At 37.2% G+C, this 24,297-nt stretch overlaps 1 protein-coding gene across 1 annotated transcript in view; it reads right to left on the bottom strand.

Annotated features, from left to right (window-relative positions):
• DIDO1 (death inducer-obliterator 1) overlaps window positions 1-24,039 on the bottom strand; it is a 40,528-nt gene extending 16,489 nt beyond the window's left edge. The window contains 8 exon segments of the mRNA XM_009572913.1: window positions 1-49; window positions 998-1,466; window positions 15,322-15,547; window positions 16,372-16,584; window positions 19,590-19,908; window positions 20,217-21,132; window positions 21,468-21,578; window positions 23,887-24,039. Coding sequence (XP_009571208.1) covers window positions 1-49; window positions 998-1,466; window positions 15,322-15,547; window positions 16,372-16,584; window positions 19,590-19,908; window positions 20,217-21,132; window positions 21,468-21,578; window positions 23,887-23,983 — 2,400 coding nt within the window. The 5' untranslated portion in view covers window positions 23,984-24,039.
• Window positions 24,040-24,297: the final 258 nt, after the last annotated feature.

The following is a 24,297-nucleotide window of genomic DNA, read 5'->3' as shown; positions in this document are numbered from 1 at the left end:
TTTCCCTACTTCACTCTCTGTCATGACCAGATCATCGCTATCGTTGACTCTGTTAAAAACAAAAAAGGGTACATGCATTTATGTTAGGCATGAATCTTCAGGTAGCATCCATAGAAACTAACTTTTCAGAGGAAGGAGCTAACCTAGGCTCCTCCTCACTCAGTGAGGACTCAAGACTCCTTTAAAAGACATCTCAAAGCCAAAGTCTATCTCAGGACCTTGGACTGTGAACTATGGCAACCTTTCACTTCTGTCCACAGAAGACAGCCTTTATGAACCGACGTCAGCCTTTACAACTACTCCTGCTCACGGCACTGAAGTTAGGAGTTTCTCTGCCGTGAACGACACAGGGAGCCCAAGCACTTGAGTTTTAGTCCTAGATTTTCCACTGTGAACAGCATTTCCATTTCAGAGTCAATACGAGAGTGCAGTGGTCTATAATAAATATTGATGGCTGGTACTAGCTTTAATAATTGTTGTGGGACAATTTCCTGGTTTTGTTTGGGGTTTTTTTTTTTCTTTCCTAAGTGATACAATTGTCCACTGACCAGGGTTTGTTGTTGTTGATTTTTATGTAAACCTTATTTTCAGTAAACCTTTAACCTTTCACTATATTTCCTATACTATGTTCCCTACAACCTCTACATCTCTAAACATTGCCATCACCAGATTTTAAAACTTCAGAGCACCTGCATTATAAAAGCTTCTATGCTGTAATTTAATTCTTCAGCTGTAATTGCCTCAATATAGATGGAATAGTGAGATTTCTTTTTTTTTTTTTTTAAGGCTTTTTCACATGCACATTTATTTTGTATCAGGATTTTTAATTTTTTTTTTTTTTTAATATAAACCTGAAATGCCAATTATACTTGTAGTGATTTGTAGTATAAATTCAAGCCCTCAATATCCCTTATCAAGAAGTAAACAAAACTCTGCAGGCTAAACATTTACATCTAGTTGTAGCTTCCTATATAAAGTAAGTGCTTTGAATTCCCACCTCTTCCATAAAATTTCTTTTAGTGACCGTCGAATATTTTGTCGAATCTGAGAGTTGGGCTGTGACTGCATAGGGCTAGCTGATGCTTTTGCTTGACTACTTCCAGATGCGGTAGAAATGGAAGACAGTGAAGGCTTTTTGAGTCCTCCACCCAAGCTGGAAGATGTAGGTGGTTTTTTGGAAACTGATGAGCCATGAGAAAGAGATGAATGTTTTGAAGGAACACTGCCTGATGAAGGAACACTGCCTGATGAAGGCCAAGGTTTCTTGGGAATTACACCTTTGAAACTTCCAGCAGAAGGTTTAAGTGGTTGCTTAGTTAGTGACGTGTTAGAGAAGGATGGGGACTTCTTCGAAGGAAGATTTTTAGTGAGAGAAGACATCTGTTTCTCCATTATAGATGCAACAGCTTTCTTCGATGCCAATGTAGGCTCTGCTCTATCTTCATGCTTTTTCTCTTCCCTTTGAGCTGTTAAAACAAAGAATAAAATACAATATTAAAGGCTTAACTTTATAACTTCCTATTCATGAAGATCAGTTACCAATCTATAAAGAAAAGTCTGTGAAATGACATCTCCAGAGAATAACTATCAAGTAGGCAGTTAAAGCTATTTACTTTCACTAGCCTTCTTAAAAGTAATTTTAAAAACCATGCAGCAGTTGACATAATTTTTTTGGAAGAAATTTGTCTTTGATCCTCCAGAGAATACTTCATCTCAGAGGCCAACAGAAGAGTTTAAGAGAGTTCCACTTTGTCTCTAAAGGTTGAAAATTTTATTTATAATCTATGCAAGAAAACTGGAGAGGAAAAAAAAAAGGCACCACCTTCAAAGATTCCTGAGTGGGATAAGCTTCAAAAACTCCCCAAACTTTCACACATTTAACAAAAAACAAACAAAAAAAAGGCAATACAACCCACATCTTACATTTAAACAGAAGAATTCTCATAGCACCTTACAGAACCTGTTTATTACAGAGGGTGACCTGACGATAGAGTCCACGAATTTGAAACTGCATTATTATCTTAAGTTTAGTATTATTGAAGTTTAATAAACCCTTTCCCCCAGACTTTTTATTTTAAAGAGCAAGCAAAGACAGACAAGTTACATAGCACAGAAGTTACTTAAAAAATTTAAACACATACACAATCTACTTGGTTGCTAGCATTAATATCATACTGATGACATTGCCATGAGCTATTATTAGATCTTCCTGTTCAGATCCTAGCTAAATTCTAGATTTATAGAATAATTAAATATTAATATTGCTGCTCAGGCTGTGACCATCTAATTCCCACCATTCGCAAACTATTCCATTCACACTATTCAGATTTTCCATTTAAACATTTTTTTTCTCATGTTAATAGAATAATTGATACATGCCATATACAAGAAAATTTACAAAGTATAAGTAAAGGCTCCAATTTTCACCCATGTGAAAGTTATGCTTGCGCAGGGCCTTTGCAACCATTTTTTTAAATTGCATTTCATCTGTCCACCTTCTGGCACTGACAGGAACAATTCAACACAGCAAAAAAGCCCAAAACAAAAAACCACATAATTTACAAGACATTAAAGTTACAGTGGGCTAACACTAGCACATTTATCCTGACAGCTCAAACAAGGAAGGGTTCTGATGGAAACTACCAAAAAACAACTCCTGAAATAGAATTGTTTCAATTAGAAAAGCCAAGTTTTCTCCCCCAAAAAGCCTTTTTTCTCACAAATCTGTAGATAACCACTGACTAGTTAACAAGTTAATTTTTAATCTAATGTTTTAGCTAGTGAGGGTTTGTAGATGAATTAGCTCAGAAACCCTAGTTGCAAAATGCAGGATGCTTCCTGAGAAAGATCCAAGAATTTAACTTTTCATAACTTTACCAAGGACCAAACAGTCCCTCTTCACTTTCCAGATCTGTTCTGCTATAATGAGAGCAGAAATTACTAGGAGGGTCTAAATTGTCCAATCGTTCTATCTGTTCTGAGATGGACTTGAAGGGGACAAAGCACTCCTGTGAAGTCTGGTGCAATAAACCCCACAAATCAGCCCAAGCTTCCAATGGAAACACCCCTCAAATCAGGGAAGATTTGGAGTGCTTAAGAGACATAATGTGATACTCCCTCATTTCGGGAGGAAATGACCTTGCCACCTTTCTCCATACTTAAAAGTTCAGGTACCACCTGACTGTTAGCATACGCTTCCAGCAGAAAGATGCTTCCAACCCCGATTTCTTTAAATGGGCTCTTACTGTTGGCAGTCTCACCACTAATACAGAAACTGGTGGTTAAGATGAACTAAGAAACGACGCTGTACTTGAACTTTTGGAAGGTAAGTATAAGGGTGTGTGCTGAACTTCTGCTGGAACACAACGGGAAGCCAGAAGATCCAAACCCACGATATATTTATCCTTATTTTTCTCCTGGAAGCATTTTACAAGTAGACACCTTAAGGAATTTTTCTGAGTGAGATTCAACTATTTGAAGTGTAAATCGAAACAGCTGCCATAATAGATTAAATAATTTGAAAGAATGTGAAGATTTTGCTATAAAGTAGATTAAAATTATTACTCTCGCACTATTCCTATAGTTTTCTGTAGCGACTGGTCTTGGTTACTGTCAGAGACTGAGCAAGGGAGACCTTCCATGTGACCCACAATGTCTTACATCCCCTCCCTCCCGCAGAGCTTACCCCGCTAACACTGTACGAGTTGTCAGGAGGGCTTTGGCAATCCCGGGAGGGAGGAGGGGGATCGGGAACTATTGCTGATGGTTTTGGTTTGATCAAATTAGGCACCCAGAACTTAACAGAGGTAAAAAACCAAACTATTTTGAGTTTAGTCTTGAATAGAGAGAAGGAAAATATCCAAAACGTGCGCACTGATAAAGCTGCAGGAATTACTCTACTTCCATTCTCTTTTTCCTGGTTTATTGTATCTTCTGCACGGATTTGTACCTTTTCAGGCAGGTAGGACAGAAGCACGTTTCTGTGACTCATCATGAAAAGGCAGGTTTCAAAATGACAACAGTAAAATTCAGTCCTTGGTGCTAAGACATTTAGTTCTTTTGGTTTACAGCAGAAGTACAAAATGTGAAATTTTAAATTTGTATTTAATTCTCTATACGCTATCTTTTTAATGATTAGTTCAAATTAGTTAACAAGAACTACCTTGATAAAACTAGACAACCAAGATGTTTTGTGTCAATGAGATGTTGTGTATATGAGAACTATATCCACACCACAAGCCTTTCTATGTTACAAACAGCTATATCATAGGAAGAATATGTACTTGTTAAATAAAAAAATAAAAGTTACTATTGACGTTCCCAGGGTTGAAGGGCAGCAGAATCAATGTGTCCAAGAAGAAAGATGCAGAAGCATCCTTTACTCTATGAGTTGACATCATGACTATTTAGAAATGTTTCCAAAGTAAGGCATGTAATTCTGTGCTTCTTTAACCAATAGAAAATGTGCACATTTCATAAGCTTCATGGAAGTTTAACAGTTTCAAACTACAACACTACTTTATACCAATTAAAACGGTCTACGCAGCAGTACTTGTTGATTAGAGAAGTTGATGGTACAGATTTTGTATGTACTATTTCAGCCACATGTAGGTCATTCAGTGCTTCAGAACATCTACCCGCTACTTCTTCAAATTTACAGGACACATGACTGTATTTGAAGGACTCAAATCGTGTGCGCGTTTTGACAAAGGATAAAGACTACTAGAATCCTACATGTGCAAATAACCTGTGATGGCTGTAGATGAACCTAATCTAAAAAACCTCTTATCCTATTTTGACTATGAGAAACCAGAATTTTTGTCCTATCAGGCTTTGGTTTTTAGTGACAAGATTAATGTGCTGCCACATAATCCAGCTGAACCAACTCACTGTGTCGTTACATGGGTCTTGGATCCAACTCACAGGAGCACCCAGCTGAGTGCAAGGAAGGAGCAGGACTGCCTCTTCTGGTGGCAGCTCGCTCTTCTATTGACTCAGCTGCAACATGAGCACACCCCAAAGCTTACACTATCTTCTGATAGGTATGAAACTATGGCAAGTGTACGGCTGCAAGAGTTAGCAGAAATATGTACTCTTTTCACAGAGCAGTAGGCCAACATATGTGGAATTTAACTTCTGAACAGACGCCACAGTCGCTCAGCAAACGGACAGAACATATAATGGAACAGGTATTCTCTCAGACCATGAGTTTCAAATCGCTTGGCCTTGCAGTCCACAAACAACTTGAAGAGAAGACGCAGTCAACGCCTACTATACATACTGGTCACTGTATTTTATACTGTGATGTTTCCAGTCCTTTTCATCAGTAGCTCCAGCGTACCTACAATAAATGCTCTTAAACAAATTTAAAATAGAAGGATAGAGACGACTACTGAACGTTAGCCTATCCAGCCTAAGAAACAGGGAGTTTCACCACAGACAGATTAGTGCCAAAATAAGGCATTTAGTGGCTCTTCTATTCGGCACTTTTGAACACACAGGTGTACCTCCCTTTGTTTGAGGTTAGAAACAGTATTTAACCAAAACAAAACATTAATTCCTATTTTCCCCATTTTGTCCTGTGAGCCACTTACTAGGAGAGCAACAGGATTCTTACTGACTGAAGAGGCATGGGCATGTCTGAACTGAGAGGTTCAGACAGAGCTAATGAGTCAGCTCATTTCCAGAGTGAAACCCAGTGAATCCTCTGGCAGTAAAAAGTGTATTCCTTTCAAGGTTTAAGAAATAGCATTACTACAGTATGTTCACTACAGACGTAACTATAATCTCTCCCACTAGATGTCAACAGATACAGCACCCCTCCCCTAAGGAAACTGCCCACGAAGCTAAGCCAAATATTACAACATGCAGCTAAGAACGAAACTTCTGTAAGCGGTGGAGGATGTAACTGCCACATTATCTACTGTGTTACAGACGAGCCTGCTGAAAGCCTGATGGTTACGTATACTTCACTTTTGTACATCTCAACATTGATGTTTCAGCATTGTAATGTGGTTGTTGAGGTCCAAGTTAGGAATGATTTCCACAGCATACCGCTGTTTAATTTTCCGTGAAGGATTTGCGGGATGCACTTGTATATCATAATCCCTCACCTACACTGGGAGGCTGTGTTTTACACCACCAGCATGGAAATTATCCAAAGGAAACCTTGCTCTTCCTCTGATCTCTTCAAAATATTTCTGTAGAGCATTAAGCCTATGTTGGTTCTTCCCCCTTTCCTTCTCCACTCAATCTCTCTTTGGAATAGTAGCTTTAGAAAGCCACTTCAAAAATACACCACCCCCACCCCTAGTTTCTATTTAAATTATCTCATTTGTGACAGGTTATTTTGCTGGAGACATTATCTAGTTTTTCCAACTTTTAAATACCTGAAGAAGTGTGCTATTACTTTTGCTTGTGTAGTTTTAAAATTATTCAAATCACACTTTAAAGATCTTCAATTTCTTGCTCCAGCTGATGCTAAAAGTTTTAAACAATGCTGTAGATAAACCATAGGCAGCTACACTTGAAGAGCCTGTTTTGTAATAAGCCTGTAAGGCTCAGGTTTTTTTCTTTTAAAAATCTTAAAAAAAAAAAAAAAAAAAAGGCATCACAGCTACTACTACAGAACACTAAAAAGATTTTTGTGAAAAATGTCTTGCAGCCATGCAAGCTGACTGTTTGTTACATAGCACTAATTACGAGCAGCCTCCCTACAGAATTAAAAATTTGGCATAAGGCTGTTCATACACCAGAACTATTGCCTCTGGTGTCTAATATTGTCTTAACATTTCCCTGTGTTCTCATCCATCTACACTAATCCACTTTTTTTTTCCCCAGGATAAAATTCCTCATGGCAGTGTGTGGGGAGCACAGGCTGATGGCTGTGTCGTCTTGTCCAGCTTGCACAGAACTTTCCACAGTGGGAGCACTGGCCCAAGGGAGCAGGACGTCAGCAACCCAACACTTCAGAAGACACAGCCTGCACATCGGCGAGCCTTTACAAGCCCACAGCAAGGAGGCTGCTGAAGCATGCGTGGGTTCTACAGCTACTTTTCATGCTCTTCTGTCACTAAAATAGAGGGTTGTGGGGGTTTTTTTGGGGGGGAGGGGGGGAACCCACCTCCAAAACTAACTTTCAAACGTATGCACAGCATACAACTTTGTGTGGCACCAACAGTAAGAAAGCTGGTAGTTAACATTTTTCTGTAAAAAAAAATTTCTGTAAAATTCCACAATATGAAGAATAAAACCTAAGAAGCAGAGTACAGCTACTTGTGATCCACCTTTTAAAGTGGATAATTTACTACACTTAAAAGGATTTTTATGTCCTTTTCAAAATAAACTAATGTCAAATTAGAGGGAGGAAAATTCACACTAGTACAGCTTTGCAGTTGTTAAAAAAGCAAAAATACCCGTTAGAAGGTATTCTCTGACAGCCTGCATGAAGGCTGGCCAGAGCCGAATAATTATGTATTTTGAGAAGAGCTAATCTCTAAAGATAGACAACAGCACTGGCCTTTACAATAGCTTAAGCATCCAATAGGAATGCAGGTGTGAAAAGACCAACCAGAAGCAATCATCTATTTAGGAATTCACAAAAAACACCAGCCAGCATTTTGAGCGTCACTCAAAACCTGGCCTGTGAAACTGTACTATGAAGTTCTGTATGGTCCTGCAGCTCCTTCTTGCTCAGATGCAGATAGCTGCACTATCCATTTCTCTGTGCAGTTGTTCCAGCGTGCTGCAGCTGTCCACTCTGAACACTACAAAAGGTGAGGGCAGCCTGTTTTGGCACATATCACATAGAAAAGGACAGTCTCTTGGCTCAGAGAAGATGAAATATCTCACCCCTATTTGCCAATATCTGAGAATTTAGGAACTGCATTTTCCCCTTTGTAAAACTGTTGAAACAGAAGATGGGCAAGATTTCTCAAATTTAAAACCGGTGGTGTAACAACAGCTTCCCTTTGCTACTCAGCCTCACTATGTCCTAAATGAACTTGTTCGATGAAGCTGTGGTATGCATGCATGACTCGTGATAGAAATAATTTTAACAGAGCAGAATTTAAACTAACCCCTCCACCCCCATGCAGTGGCTGATACTGAACTTTAATCCATGAGTTCTTCCGAAGTGAAACCTTTCGATGCATTACCTAACTTAAAAAATTGAACAAAATAGACGGGTGAGCTTGTGCTTTATATGTCAGTTATAAAGCACTCTACAATGGGAAGTTACTTACCAGTTGAGACGTTCCTCAAGAGCAGCCTTTGCATAGTCACACTGCTGGGATGCATGCCTGACATCTCAGAGCCTCAGAAACTTGTCGAAGAGTCAATCCTGTTAGGTGCCACTGAAGCACCCTCTTGTGGCACTGAACATTCAGTGCCCAAGGCTGTGAAGGTGAGTTATAGTTTGTAACCGCTTCAGTTCCATGGCCGTTCAACTGTTGCTTTCCTAAAACCTGTTTTTGCTAGACTTTTCGTCATTTCCCTCAAAGATAGTTTAGCGTTAGTTCTAAATAATTCAGAAGTGTTGAACTATTCTTGAGTAGGTTTCAGTGTTAGTTTTCACTGTTAATTGCCTACGGAACAAGGTGTCTGCTTCCACTTTCAAGACCAAATCAAACTTTATTATCAAACGCTAGTGTTTCAGAGGTGTGCCTCCTGCCCTGCTGTTTTTCTTCAAAACTCTATCAGTTCTAATCTGCACCACAATGAGAAGCTCGTAATTAAGCTGCCTGTACGCCAAGCCTTTACATTCAGGCACACAAAGAAAGTAAATCTGGCTTTAAAGTTAATTAATTTAGGAAACTCTGAGACCTTTTCTGAGGGCCTTTTCTGTGGTGGTGATTTGTTTGCATTCAAGCAAACACTGTAGCTGTGCTCATGCAAATCTGTAGCTTAGACACACAAAGCTCTGTTTTAATCTACATGAAATTATAGTGACTTATCTGATCTACATCAGATGACTACATCTTCAGAACTACACCACTTCTGAGTGAGAGAGAGGCACTATCTGCTGCAAAAAAAGGGTTCCTTATTTTCCAGACCGTTTATGGATTGGTATCATCATTTCTTGCAGGGACAGGCCATCTTCAGCTTCCAAGTTCAGTACAGATCAGATACAGCAAATCATCAGCACCAAGATCAGCAGCAAAACTTGACTCCAAAGTGCAAGAGATTACCTCAAAAAAACCCTTTTATTTGGGGACTAGCAGAGGAAGACCTTTTTCACTGGCTATGCAGTCAAGTGAGCAAGTTCAAAGAACTAAAGTAATATTAGTAAAAGAAAGCAAAACAGCAATAGAGGGTGGTGAGTTTTTTTAATCAAACTTTCATCACTTTCAGTGTTGATGACAAGAGATAAACCACCCTAATATTCATAGTGCATCCATAAGTTGTACCAGGTTTCTGCCCCCCCAAACCCTTCCTCTCAGCAATGGCTCCTTATACTGAAGCCAAGCACCCATTATGGCAGGAGTGCTGGCTTTCTGTGTCCAAGCACCTTGGGGGTGCTGGGTGCTTGAAAGGCAAAATAGGAAACATGCCAGCAGCAGGGGCCAGCCATCCTAACTTAAAGAGACACGGCAAAAATCTTCAGGTGGCTGACAGCCACAGGACAGATGTAACATACCTTGTAGAGCAGAGAAGGGGAGCTCCAGTAGTTCACAGGCAGGAGATGATAATCGCTCCCCAAGGATCCCACTGCTCCTTTTAATTGGCTGGGTCCCAGGGGATGTTGGCTTCAGCAGCCACTACTGGTCTGCCTCACTCCACAGCCAGGGTTCAGATCATGTACCAGCCCACGTGCCAGCACAGCCCCTGCCATGCTCATGATGCAAGTGCAGCACCTGAGCTGCGTTACACCAGCCACTCCTGTACTATAATCTTTCCAAAGCCAGATCTCCAAGATGAATTTCTCAGAAGTTCTGGCAGACTCATCTTAGGTATTCTGATTATTATTTGGTCCGTCAGCAGCGTTTCTGAAAACTCCTCCAGTTACAAAGGGTTAAGGCTAGACCTACATATACAGCAGCCTTGTGTCCCAGAAAATTGCCAGTAACATAAAATAAGTAATTCTTTTTATTCCCTTGGTACTTATTTCCTCTTAGTATGGGTCTATGTTGTAGAATATAGCATTAAGCAAAGATACCTTAGCTTTCAAGGAGTTAATTCAGATGCCAGAAGTAGTTTAGTTATAATAGTATGGAACTTGGCAAGGCTAGTTTTTCCTATGGGGAAGCACTCACACCAAAACAAAGGCATCAAGTTTAACTACAAATCAGTCCTTGCAGACAAACATATTTATGACTTAAGAACAGCTCCTCAGTTTAAGTAAAATATTTTTTAATAGTTAGTAGTTAATTATTTTTTAATAGCTGAACCAATCGCAGTATATCCACATACACTGCACTCAACTGAAGAGTCACAACTTAAGGTGGTACAATCTTGCCTGAAGAGCAGCATTAAATTGGCACCAGTCTGTGGCCTTACTTTTTTCTTTACACAACGGTACTTACAGCTTCCTACATCACTTTCACCTCATGAGCCATAACTCCTCTGGCTTGAGTGTACTACATTTTCCCCCTGCTCTCTTTATAGTGGTGTATTTTCTTTCTTTCCTGCCTTCATACTGTTATTACAGAGAGAAAAAAAATGACACAAGAAAAAAACACATAAATTATGTATGCTATAATCCTAGCATTTTGGTATGCACATCACATTTTCTGATGACGGGCTCCCAGTATCACTGTATTCGCTTTACAACGTCTCCGTATTTTGTTAGAGGTGTATAGGAACAAAGCACTCCAAGTGCCCTTGGTATCCAGGATCTTTAACTATACAAGCAAACGCTATTCACTTTGTGAATAGGTCTTGGGTGTAGAAAAGTTTAGCTGCAGAAGTGAAGAGAACTGAAAGGGGATAATAAAAGGAAATTTGTATCACCAGAGCCAGGGCTCTATAAACCTGGCCTCCCACTTCCAGGAGGTGGCAGCATTACGTTGTCTCTCCATAAGTCACTGCTGTAAAGCAGGAGAGGTACCACAAACGTAGTGCTTTTTCTCTTAATGAAACACTTCCCCTTCGAAGTCCCACTTACTAACAATTTCTATGAAATACTAGTACCAAATGAGATACTATAATAGCTAGCTATAAACTCATACTATTTATCTGTCTACAGTTAAGTAAACAGAAGTTTAGTGCCTTGGTGTGACAAAGAAGTGCTTTTTACTCAGGAAGTTCTACTACAAGAACAGTAATAAGAAACACATTTAATGTTTGTTTTTTATCTAATAAGCCCTCTTCAGTCTCCTGTGCGCCTAGTTACTTTTATCAACAAATGCATTTAAGATGTTTAAGTAGCTTTAGCACCTGAGTAAATTATCGGTTCATGTATTTCTTTTAAGTCTAATAAGGTAAGTCAGCTGAACTTCAACAAAGATTCAAAGCACTGATGAGTACTTAGTATATTATGACTGGGTAGTTTAAAAATTGGGATACAGCAAATGTCTCTTCTTCCCCTCCTTTTCGATTCATTTTCTATTTTAAAACTGCTGATACATTTGCTGCTGACTTCTATTTGACAATTAACAACAAAAATACAGAAAAAAGTCTCTTCCAAGTGTTGCTCTATCAAGCAGAAAACTTGAGTTCAGGTGCTTCAGACATATACATTGATACTGCTGATAAACCTTTGCATCAGCAAACTTCATGTTTGAAGTGTTCCTTTACCTCCTTTTTACAGGGCAGCAGTGAATATAATGGATAAATATTGTTACAAACGCAATACATAAGCTCTCAGCAGAGTCAAATAAGCAGTGGACGCAAACTGCTTTTGTGGTTCCTTCTGGAAAAAACGTGTTTATATTATGCTGATTAAAGTTTGTCCTCATCCAGTATAATTAAAAATAATGCTTCTTATTATTGTAAGATATATGTTAGTCTGCTAACAAAACTGGAACATTTCAGAAATCATTTTGGGTGGTGCTTCTCCACAAACAGCTAAATGATCTTATTAGATAAACGAGAGTCTGTTTTGCTTTTGTTATGAATTTTACATCTCCTTTGATACGACCTAAATATTGATAATTAACACTAGCTTACATGACAAATTCAGGATTTCTATCACAACTTGGATCTCTGAAAAACAATGTTCCTAAATCTCAACAATCCACATACTTGTATCAATTTGGAAGCTACGATGACTTTTGAAATTCAATATAAAAGTTGAGCACTGCATATTAAATTAATACCAATTTTTCTAATGAAATTAAAAGCAACACTTCTGAAAGTGAATGTGATACATACCTAATCTCCTTATATGTGTAGTTCAAATACTGCCTGCAACTTCAGAAGTACTTGTACTTAATATTCATTTATCAAAGCAAGTTCAAGGTATTTCCCACTCTAGTTATTAAACAAATAAATACGATTATTTTCACTGGGAACATCAAGATGTTAGACAGTGTCATTAATCAGGCTCCAGGTTTTGGTGTACAAAGTCACTCCCGAGTACAGCCCTAACTCATCCCCAAAAAGCTACAAAAAAAATTAGGAAGTAAAGAAACATGAACTAATGGGGTAACAGAGAAAAAGAAATCACTGCTCTATATAACTGCATACTACTAGCACCAAATATGCTTTTTTTTTTTTTAAAAATGCAAAACAAGTTGGAAGGAGGAAAGGGGGCTTGGTGGCAGGGTTTAGATGCAAATGTACTATATACCCCTATCACCCAGTACATCTGTAACAGTGGCTTGATTTTCTTCTTGCTATTACCTAATAAAACTACTGTCATATGTGACAACAAAAAAGTCTTGTACCCGACAAGTACATAGTAAACATATGAAGTAAATCCATGTCTGAAATATGATAAACTGACTGATGGAAAGAGTATTACAGAGAGTAATTCTGCTTATCACGTTAAGTTTCCTTAATTCCTAAAGGGCCTTGTGCACTGAAGTCACAAAAAAAGATTTGCAAAACATGGCTTGAAGCTCTGGAAGAACGCAGGCTATATTTTGAAATACTGTATATGGAAGAATCCTGTCCTTAGCCTCCTCTAGGCGACCTTAAGTCCAAACATTAGACACTTAGATGTCTGAACTAGTCATCTTAAACGTCTTTCATAATCAATGTTCAGAAATAAGCATTTCTAAACAGTGAGTCACTTTGTTCTAAGATTAGTGTCTAAAACAGATTATATGTTTTGTACACTGAAGGTGTTTTTCTCGACAGACTAGCTCAGACTTAAAGAGTTCTAGCTTTTAGATATCCGAAGTGAAGTGAGATGACTCTCACAAATTTCCATAATGCTGTAACTTCTATGTTTTGAACAGCATATAAAGATTTGTTAAATAAATAAAATCTTGTAGAATCTCTTAAAGATGATGCAATAGCAGCTTCTCAGGAAGATTACAGATCAAGCCCATCCAATGAAAAAGCAGGACAATTTTTTTCACAAATACACGAACAATTTACCTGGGAATTTAGTAATGGCACAGAGTCTCCACATATTAGTACAACTTACCTTAATAATAGCAATCTGAAGATCTTCCTTGCATTTGATATGAGAATTCTTCATCACACGAACTAGGTTGTTTTCTATATTAAAGTCTGGTATATACACATACTTTTGAACCAATTCAACAATTTAGCTACAGGAATCCAATTTTCTACTGGAATTGGTTAAATCTGTATAACCTCCAGTGTGGTAAAACTTAAGAGCAACCCCCCCTTAAAAAAAACCCAGATTCGCTGCCTCAAAACCTGTATTCCTGTCTCCTAGAAAAAAAACTACAGCAATAAGGACATTTTAAGTGATATGGTTATGAGATAGAAAGTGTCATAAAAATTTGACATGTAAAATAAGCCCTTATATTTTCAATTACATCTTTCTCTGCTAATTTTAGTTATGTTTAAAACACTACTGTTTCTGACAAAAAAAGCTACAATTTCTTTAGAAGCAGCTTAAAAAATGCAAGTTTATCAAAATATGTATCTTAGAGCTCATTATAAAAAAGGCACATGGCCCAAGTAACAAAATATGCAACAAAAATACGCAGGGAAAAATTATAACCATTTAAAGATTTCATGTGGGTAAATACAATTAAAATATAGTAAGTCTACTATGTGCTATAATAATAAACAGCAATTTAGGGTAGCTGGTGTTCCCTCAGTGTTTAAAAATTACATCTAAAAAATCTCATCTTAAAGATAATTTATAAACTTATCAGTTACTTTACATATAATGTAAGTGTTTAATAACTAGGTTTATTTCTGAACATAAAATGTAAAATTCGCTAAAGTGTGGTTAAGAAAGCTGTGAGAACTGAATTTCTGAATTCATTAATCTTCAAGTGAGTAAACATTAGAGACCACGTCATGTGTTTTGTAAATGTGAAATGTAAGATTTCATCTGAAGTTCCACCACTGCATTATAAAACTACTTAGCTGGAGTTAATCAAAAAATGTCATTAATAGAAAGACTTGCTCAGGCTACAAAGCAGTATTTACTTACCTTTATATGAGTTACAAGGATGCTATTCAAAACCTGCAAAAATATGCAAGGCAATATCTCTGCCTAATACCCACTTAAGATGTGTTCTTGTGTGTGTGGATAATGTGTGAAGTATGAACACATAAATAGAGAGAGGGGGAAAAAAAAGAAAAAAAAAAAGAGTACTGCCTCCCACCAAACTTAAAAGTAACGAATGGTCCTTAAATTATTTCATGTAAGGAAGAAAAGCAGCAGGAAGAACTTGCAAATACTTGACTGTTAAAGAGCTGTTTGCAGAAGTGTAAAGTATGATTGGATACCACGTTGAAGATTTCATTCTCGGCACTAGCACTGAAAATGCAAGACCTGAGAGACAGGTGCCAAATCTAAATTACAAAAATACAACTCAAATTAGTACAGTCAATTGCTGATTCATGGTGCACACTGTGCAAACTTTTTGTAAGACTTAACACAAATGTATCAATACTTACCTTTTCTAGATTAGAAACAGTTATTGTCTTTATGGGAAAAATTTAAAGCTTAATCACGTAGTTTTCATCCAGAAATCAGCTGGGTAGACTGAATGGCTCTTAATCGTACAACTGTCATACAATACAAATGAAACTTCTAAAAGTATCTCCCACTTGTGTGTATCTCTGTGTGCGAATCTTTGAAGGTGGAGAAAAGTAGTTTGGTGCCGTATTAAGAAAAAAACCCCCACCAAATCCTAAACTCCCTAGTCTTGCAGAGCCAAGAATGGATGGGTATTCAAAGAAAATGTAAATGATTATTCAGGAATATCCCTATGCGATACATACATTTGAACAACAGTGAAGATGAAATGGCAGCAGTCCTTTCAGGCTTTACAGCATTGTAATTATGATCGCTTGCCCAGGATGGTGTGCTGTTTTCTGCTGCTGGCTCTTTAGCAATAGGTTGAGTGTTTGCCTCAGTCTTGGCAGTTGTCAAAACAGTCTTCTTCACATTCATCTCTCTTTTCTCAGGAAATTGTCTCTTTTGGTTCAAAAGAGGCTTAATACCTGCCTGTATGATTAAAAGAAGCTTAATTACTAATAATCATCAAATATATTATATTTTAAAAACAAGCAGAGATATAGTTACATACATATACACAAATTTATTTTATAGTAAGCTCGTGTAAATATGCTTGAAATGATGTAATTCACATTCAAGTCTATAAAGTTTATAAAGTCTATTATAAAGGTAATATACACTCTAACTTCAGGAAAAGAGAATGGCAAAGAAACCACCTCAGAACAACGGTATTTATCATCAAGTTGTGGGGTTTTTTTTTTATTTGTTTGTTTGAAAAACTACTGCCCGTTTTATAGTGGTTTCAAAAAGGAAAGGAGAAGGCTTTGATTTTATCTTTTTGCTTCCCAAAGCACACATACAACGCAGTCACATTAGTTCACAATTCACAGTAATTCGAAATTACTGCCCAAACCCCTGTAATTTGGAGTTAAAGATGGTAAAATTAATTTGGAAAGAAATTAAAATAAAAAAGGTGTATTACTTATCATTTTTTAAAAGGTAAATTAATTTGGAATTAAATTCCCCCCCCCGCCCCCAAGTGCACTGCCACCTATAAGGCCCTTTCAAGAAACTATCTCTATATAGAGGCAATTCTTAAGATTTTTAAAGTGACAGGAAAAAATTTTATTGTCAGAAGAATTAAACAATGCTTTTACCACAGAAAAAGGCAAGAGAACAAAAAAAAAAAAAAAAAAAAAGAAAGCTCCTGTTCAATGCAGGACTTGGTAATTTTATTTGCCTGAAAAAGGAGAGCACAGAAATAAGCCACTGTGCTTCAGAACAACTGTTTTGGATCATGAACATTAGCTTACCTGCAGTTGAGATTTTGGCATGCCAGGTTTTTCAGATTTTGGTTTGATCTTCTCTTTAGGTTTTGGTTTTGCATCTTTGCCAGCACTTAAAAACTTCATAGTGGCTGCAGCATGTTTGAGAATGCAGTCATTGCTGCAATACACAGAATCAGGCTGAGCCAAATTAAAACAGCCAGGACCAATGCACTTTGATGCACCAGGAGCTTCAATTACCTATAGATTGAAATGGAGTGAGTTCAAACTCCAAAGAGGAAACAACAGAAACATACCTGTATAACATGAAGAAATGCTTACATATCATATGTGCAGACCACAGCTATGACTGTTAGTGACTTGCACAATTGCCAGGGTGAAAACAACTGTTGTTCATGATATAACAGAAACAACACACACAAATGTAAGAATTTCACTCTTGTAACACACTATTTTCAGAATATGTTGTATTTTCAAGTGGTTGGTCTGCTAGCAGTGAACTAAGGGAGGCTGGTTTCCTAAATTTTCAGATCCCATAAGCACACAAATGCTTTTTTCTGATCCTCTACATCATGTGAGAAATCTCCTTAACAATGCAGAACTGGTTTCTCAAGAGCAAGGTTTCTAAAACACATTTTACTTATGTATTACCATCAGCAGCTGTCCTCAACCATGCACACATACAAAATTAAGCACTTGGCTATTCAGGTATACAGATCATTCTTGCTCTAGAGGTTTACCAATTTTAACTTTTAACTTAAGTCTCCAACTTACATAAACACAACCATTCTCCTAGACAATTTTGCCATAGCCTAATACTTCTTACACATTGAAAAGTTTGCGTATGCAATTTGTACTTTCCTCTGCTTCACAATTACTCTCCACTTATATCAAAGTGTTATATACTAAGCACTTCCTCTTCAAATGTGAAGATTTAGAAAATAGCACATTCCTTGAAAACAGAGTACATTAGGTCAAAGTCTAGAACTATCTGAAAGCTCTTTAGGCTCCAACATATCACCTCTAGGTATTACGCCTTTAGTCTCACTCTTCTAGATTACTCCTAAAAATGTTATACAACTGACCTAACACTTGGAACTACTGTAGCTCTAGACAGCCTCTCCCCTATCAATAAACCGCAATTTGTAATTACCAAAAGTAAGTTTTTCAGGAATATTCCCAGTAAAAAAAAAAAAAAAAAAAAAAAATTTATTTGCATAGTGTGGCTTATTTTTCCCCAATCAAAAATCAGTAAGACAGCATTATCTGCCACAGTCTGATAAAACCTGGGTTTGGGAATTTTCCCACAAAAATTAAGCTTATGCTTTAGAATACTTTTCCATCATGTACACACTTAACTATGAAGTACAAAAAAGAAGTATCAATTCATGTTTCCTAGAAAGCACCTCAAACTTCAGATTAACTGTTGCCATTTCTAATTAAGGCATTTACTCAGATGATGACAAAACTTTCAGTGTTGATGTCTGTACTTACACAATTTCTAGGAGTTTTAATCACAAACCAAAACTCTACAGCTATAGGCGCTTACGAACAGCAACAAAAAGGAGTCTCTCTCAAAGCACTTAGAATACCGGTGTAAGAGAATGGATAAACTGAATAATGCAACTGTTCAGTCACTGTACCAGAGTGATTTCAGCACATCAATGTATGAAATAGCAATGATCTTTTTGCCTCGAATGGGCAGGGAATTCTGCAGCGAGAGAGTGGTGCTTGTTTATACAAGCCATAGAGGGATCTTAACTGATGTACGACAGCATGGGCTAAAACACAGACATACTTGACTGTTCAGTTCTCTCAAAACATGGTACCACCTGGCAAACACAAATAGAGCAGTTCCATTCCATTTCCAAATGCCAAATGAATACCTAAAATATTAACAGTTCTTCTATAAGAGGCAATGAGTTAATGATACTTATGTTTTTCTTTTGCTAAAGGAGAGATGCCTAACACGTTTCAGTAACTTGTTAGCATGCTAATATCAAAGAGTAATTGGTGATACTCAGAAGCAGAACTTAAAATTAATACTGTCAGTGAAATGCAGACCAACGCCAACAGAACTGGACCCTCAAAAACATTTTTGTGTACAAAGAAGTACAAATGTATTTGAAACTGTATTTGAAAACATTTTTGAGAAAAATAGTTTTTTACACATTTATCTTAAAATAGTAAATATTCATATATTAAGCTCAAACTGTTCTGATCTATACATGAAGCTCACTATGCTGATATGGATAGCTCTGCTGTTTAAATTGACTAGAAGTGGGGGGGTGTTTCAAAAACGTTTTGGAGAAAATGTACTACAACTGAAAGATTCCTCCAGATTCTTATACTCAAACTTGTAATACTTACTCTAGGGATGATTTCAAAGTTTAAAGATTAGGCATCAAATAACAAATTCATACAGAAAAAAATATGAATACCTGTAGCACTCTAACAGCAAATACACTGAATATGCTCTTCAAGGCATAGTAAGAAGAAAAAGAAAATGTTCAAGATGTTAGCATTACTACATAGCTTAGGCAATACAAAGACAATCACTGTACCATTAACTTTTTAAATTTGTGTATATCAAGCTGAAGAAGCTTCTTTGCCTGTATTTTGAATTGGGCATGGAACTTGCTATTACAAAATTTAAGCTTCTTTTATATTTTAGGCCAGAATTTGCAGTAATTCGAAATACACATTTTTATGTTAAAAAAGGCAGTATAAAACAATTCTCTATGTACTACTAACTTGAAGAAGCATCAGGACAAAAATCAGAACTTCAAAGACTAATTGGAAGTACAGAGGAAGTACAGCTGGAATTAACGCCAACAGATACCTGTCAGTGTTAAGTAAAAAGTTTCAGTATCATTGAAAATGTCCAAAATTGTTTGAGATTATTTCAAAGCTAGTATAAACCAGTCCAGAACTCTAACATTTTTATTAAAAGAACACCTTATTCCAAAACGGTGTTTATAAAGGGCAGGATAGCACAAAGCATGTAGTGTGGCATTTCCTTACACCTACATAAAACTTTTAAATTCCCCACTTCAAAATAACATTTTCTTAGTTTTAGTTCCTGTACTGATAGAACTATGGATAAACTTCTGCTAAACAGTAATATTTAGTGGGTTGTTCAGCTTCATATTTAGCTTTAAAAAAACAAGTCAGATTTACAGCCGTACAAGTAAGCCACTATCTCAACGGAAACACGAAAAATAAGAATCAATTAGAACACTTACAGGTTGAAATATCTTTAGTTTCTTCTTCCCACTTGGATTTGCAGCTTTTTCAATCCTACCCTTGATTCCTTGGTCCTCAACAGATTTTTGTTCAATTGTTCCTATGCTTGTGAATTCTGTGCCATCCACGTTTACTTGCCCTGCTTTAGCTTCCTGCTGTTCTATTTCTGAAACAGGCTCATCCTGTCCCTGTAGAATGGTGCAGTTTGGACAGATATAGTCCTCACCATTCCTTTCCAACAATCGCCCTCGAGCCTCAGAAATACCCACGCAGTCACCATGAAACCATTCTTCACATCTATCACAACAAATCATAAACCTGAAAAAAAAACCCAAGGAACAGTAAAACATTGTGAAATGAAAAGACAATTAATGCTCAACAGGTATTTCAAGCAGCAGATCTTAAGTACCCTGCTAAAGTACTGTTCTGCCTCACTGTCCATTTCTGTATTGATTTGTTTATCCCCTCTTTTAAATATTCGTTATAAACTTCCCCCCAAACTTCAAACAAACCCAACAGCTCATTTACATATACTCAAAAAGTAAGCATTAGCATTTGGTTTAATTTTTCATCACAGAAAAATTCCAACTATTTGCACTGCATTTTTAGTTGAAACCTTTGCCTACCTGTTGTTATGAGGCTGACGACAAATACAATACAGTGCATTTGGGTCATAAATCTCAGACTCAGGTTTGCTTTTGGGCAGTTCTTCGCGTTCTTCATCTGTGATCCCTTTTACGCCAAGGGCAGGCTTTACCTCCTTCTGAACCTGAGGATCTTCAGTGTCTTCCTCAGACACAACCACTTGACTTGCAATCTCAGTGCTGTCTGCAGTCTCAGGCTCTTGTTTGACAGGCAACTCAGACTCAACTTGTTTTTCAGACTGGACATCACCTGTTTCTGTAGAATCTTGTTCTGAGTTTCTTTTCCTCAGGCGGTTCTGTATATCCTTCAATGTCATCTGCACAGGTTTCTGTTCAACACGTTTCTTTCTTAGTCGATTCTGCAGTTCCTTTAGTGTTAACCCATCACTATCACTATCAGAAGTATCATCTTCCTCTTCCTCCTCCTCCTCCTCCTCCTCCTCTTCTTCTTCCTCTTTTGTGTGTCTGCTTTTAGAGCTTTTCTGATCCTTGCTACTCCTAGTGCAAATCCTCCGAGTTGCAGGTTTTATATCTGGAGTGCTCTCAACACTATCTTCTGAAGCAGTTTCAGCATCTGTAGCTGGACACGATGCTGGTTCACTTGAATCTTCCAGAGCAGTAGGAACACTCCTCCTTCCTCTGCGTCTTACTGTTGTAAGGAATTCTTCCCCTCTTTCCGTTCGCTTTGGTTGCCGTCCGCTACGCCGGAGGTTTAAGCTTTGTTGCTGCTGTTGTGGCTGTTGTTCACTAGAGTCCACATCAACATCTCCTGCACCTTCTCGCTTAGCAATTGTAGTCCTCCGAAACCCCCAGGTTTTCCTGAACTCTTTACTTGTAGGCTTGATAGTTTTTTGTTCCTCCTCATTGCTTTGCTCACCTTTCTCATCCAAAACTGATGCTAGAAACAAGGGAATAGTTATTAAACTGGTGGTAAAGGAAGATGTTTTTTCTTAGAAGTTTTTTTTCAACACAGTATTATTTCCTTTGTGATAATATGTATCTCTCCACCTCATTTTATGACTCTGAAAACAGATAAAATGCTTTCTTGTAAACGTAATACAACGGCAGTGGCAATTAAGTACATCATAGAACACTGTGCCAACATAATCCAGCTGTTACAAACATTTCTGTTATTTAAAAATATACGTATATACACATATATGCACACACACACATATACACAATGGACAAATAAGCATATTTTCTGCTCAATTTAAAAGGAAGAAATCTTACCAGGAGAACTATTTTCCATGTTGTCAGTATTAGATTCAAATTCTAATGGCACTGGCTGTGAACTTACAGCTTGTTCCATAGCACGAACACCACTGTCCCCAGCCTGAAATGCTGAAGAGAAACATAAGGTTCAAAACTCAGTTTCAAAAATGTTCATAGCCTAAGTAATTATTAAATATTCTGATGTAATCTTATTAAGTTATTGTAACAAATACTTAACTTGAATTTCAAGCCACTAATAGTCACTGAATATCAACAAAAAGTTGACTGAACTCCTTCAAAGACAAAGTATTAAGTTAAATACATGGGTTTGGACACTATACCGATACGTTTTATTAAATAGCATTAGGATTTCTGGTATTTCTGATATTTTCTGACATTTCTCAAAAAAATCCTTTCATGGTATGAACCTATTCCCTGGGGTTTGTCTGGGGAAAAACCTATAGCAGTTCCACTCCTTATGTGGTCACAGGAACCATGCAGGCACCAGTGTGAAAGACCATGGAGCAGAACAAGGAGTCATCCGAACAGACAGTACAGACACAGTTACTGTTTTAACGGTGAGGATGGTATTTGATATCAATAACATTTTATGTTAGAAAGGACTGCTGATTACCTGCAGCAGGCTAAGAAACAAGGTAGAAACAACAGCCAGTTTAAAGAAATTCAAAGCTACTGCTGTTTAGATAATACAGGGTTTCCTCCTCCATAATGAGGTTTTGGATTTTTTTTGGATTTTAAACAAAATGTAAACCCAGAGAAATACCCTAATCTTCCTTGTTAAAATAAACTAGGCCTATATCTTGTCTATTAAATAGTTTAGCTGCTATTTTTAAGTTGTTTCAGAAACCCTGGTGGCTATTCAGGATAAAGCAACACACTTTCCCTTCATTATTTCTCTAACAAGGTTTATTGGATAGAAGGAATTATACAGAAAAGAACAAAACAAAAATCTTCTCAAACATCTCTCTGGACAAAAAAATGTGCGTTGGATGAAACTTGAGAAAGGCTGCTCTTTGACATGGTTATTTACAAAAAGGTTTTCAGCCTATATGATCTACCAGAATGACAAAAAAAACCCACAAAAAAAACCACAAACAAAAAACCAAAACAAACAAAACCAACCAAACAAAAAAACCCAAAACAAAACAAAAACCAGCAAAGAACCTCCAAGTATCACAGATGGAGCCATAGAAGGAAAAAAAAAAAAAAAAAAAAAATCTGTGCTGACAACCAGGATCTCTTTTTTCTCAGATGTCTTTTCCAGCATACTAGGAGACTCTTATTTGAGAAAACAGAAGCAAATGAGAGTAAGATCTGAGATTTCATTTTGAGTAATTCAGGAATAACCTGGTTTGAACAAGTATTAAAGTTAGTATTACATCATGGAGCAATGTTTTAAATGAGTTGCACGCCATGCAAATGCTCTCCTAAATGAATGCAGAAACTATGTTTTGCAGTCATTGCAATTACATTGCTCATATGAAACTGTAATATGCAGTAGTTAAGTATACCTCAATGAATTGGGTAAACAGAAACAGTACTTTAAAAACAACAAGAAACACCCCCCACTCTCCCCCAAGAATGTTTTTGGAGTCGTTATATGCATATTCCTGGCTCAAGAATTGCACAGGTAAGCCAAAAGGGAACATTAACAGAATTCCTAAATAACAATACTTGCTGAAAGAATCAAAGATATTTCTAACAGCTGTACATATCACAGTTACAAGTTTTCAGAGGCATCCTTTAGTAAGCTTTTCCCAATCTTGCAGTGTACACTGGTGATAAATGCCTATTTCACATACTGCATCAGTTGCATTACTGTTCTCCCTTATCAAACACGATCTCCCTATAGAGCAACTCCTCTGCTTTCTAGTATTATATTTAACAATGCTACAACAGAAACGTAACTGTCAATGCTATGGAAACATAAACATCCATACAGTTATGTTAAAAAAATTCACATTTAAGTTGTAACTTAAGAGTCACTTCAGTGAGAAACTATAAATGTCGCTGTAAAAGCAGCGGACTCCAGAACACCAATTTAAATAGTAACTGGTTACTTTTAACATTACAGCCAGAATAAAGAGTGAATTTTAAGCCTGTGATACATAGGTAAAAAGCTGAAACTGCTTCAACCCAATATGAAATTCTATTAAGTTCCCCCGTAAAAAAATCACTACTATAATTTTAAAAAATTTTTTTAAAAAACAACACTAAAATTATATTCACACCAGAAAAAGCCTGCAATGGAAGCAAGGGAACAAGTCAAAACAGTTAAAGTTTACATCTTTGTTTACCTTGGAAGATGAAGAAATGTTAAAAGCTATAAGCAGAGGTAATCCAAATTCTGAGATTTAAATTCCAGATAAAATGTAAAGAAATAAGAAGTCTCTTCAATGTCCTCTATATGTTTTACCTGACACAGCGTTAGAGGGTCGAATGGTTTCTCCCTGCAGACCTGAATGAAAAGGAGAGCCAGACGAGGGCAGCAAAGGATCAGAGTCATTCAGCATTATCCTTCCAGCACATGCTGACTTTCCTGATTCAGAAGCGCCGGACTGAGTCTCTGAGTCGTCAGCAGGGCCAAATACTACCAATCCTCCTTTTCCTGCTGGTTCCTGGGGCGGGGAGGAGAGGGGGGAGAAAAAGAGACAAAATAAGGCACCGATACATTTATGAACTTATCTTACTATTGTATACATAAATTTGGAATTGCTTTGCCTCTGTTACGTTATAAAGCAACTTCTGTTATTTTGCCTTTTTGACAGTTTTCTACTTTCAGAAGGACACTGAAACTGGAATGAAAAGTCAAAGTAAAGCAATACCA

This window comes from Fulmarus glacialis, unplaced genomic scaffold, assembly GCF_000690835.1.
Source record: "Fulmarus glacialis isolate BGI_N327 unplaced genomic scaffold, ASM69083v1 scaffold11372, whole genome shotgun sequence".
In the NCBI taxonomy this organism is placed as follows: Eukaryota; Metazoa; Chordata; class Aves; order Procellariiformes; family Procellariidae; genus Fulmarus; species Fulmarus glacialis.
This window is presented reverse-complemented; position numbering and strand designations above follow the sequence as displayed.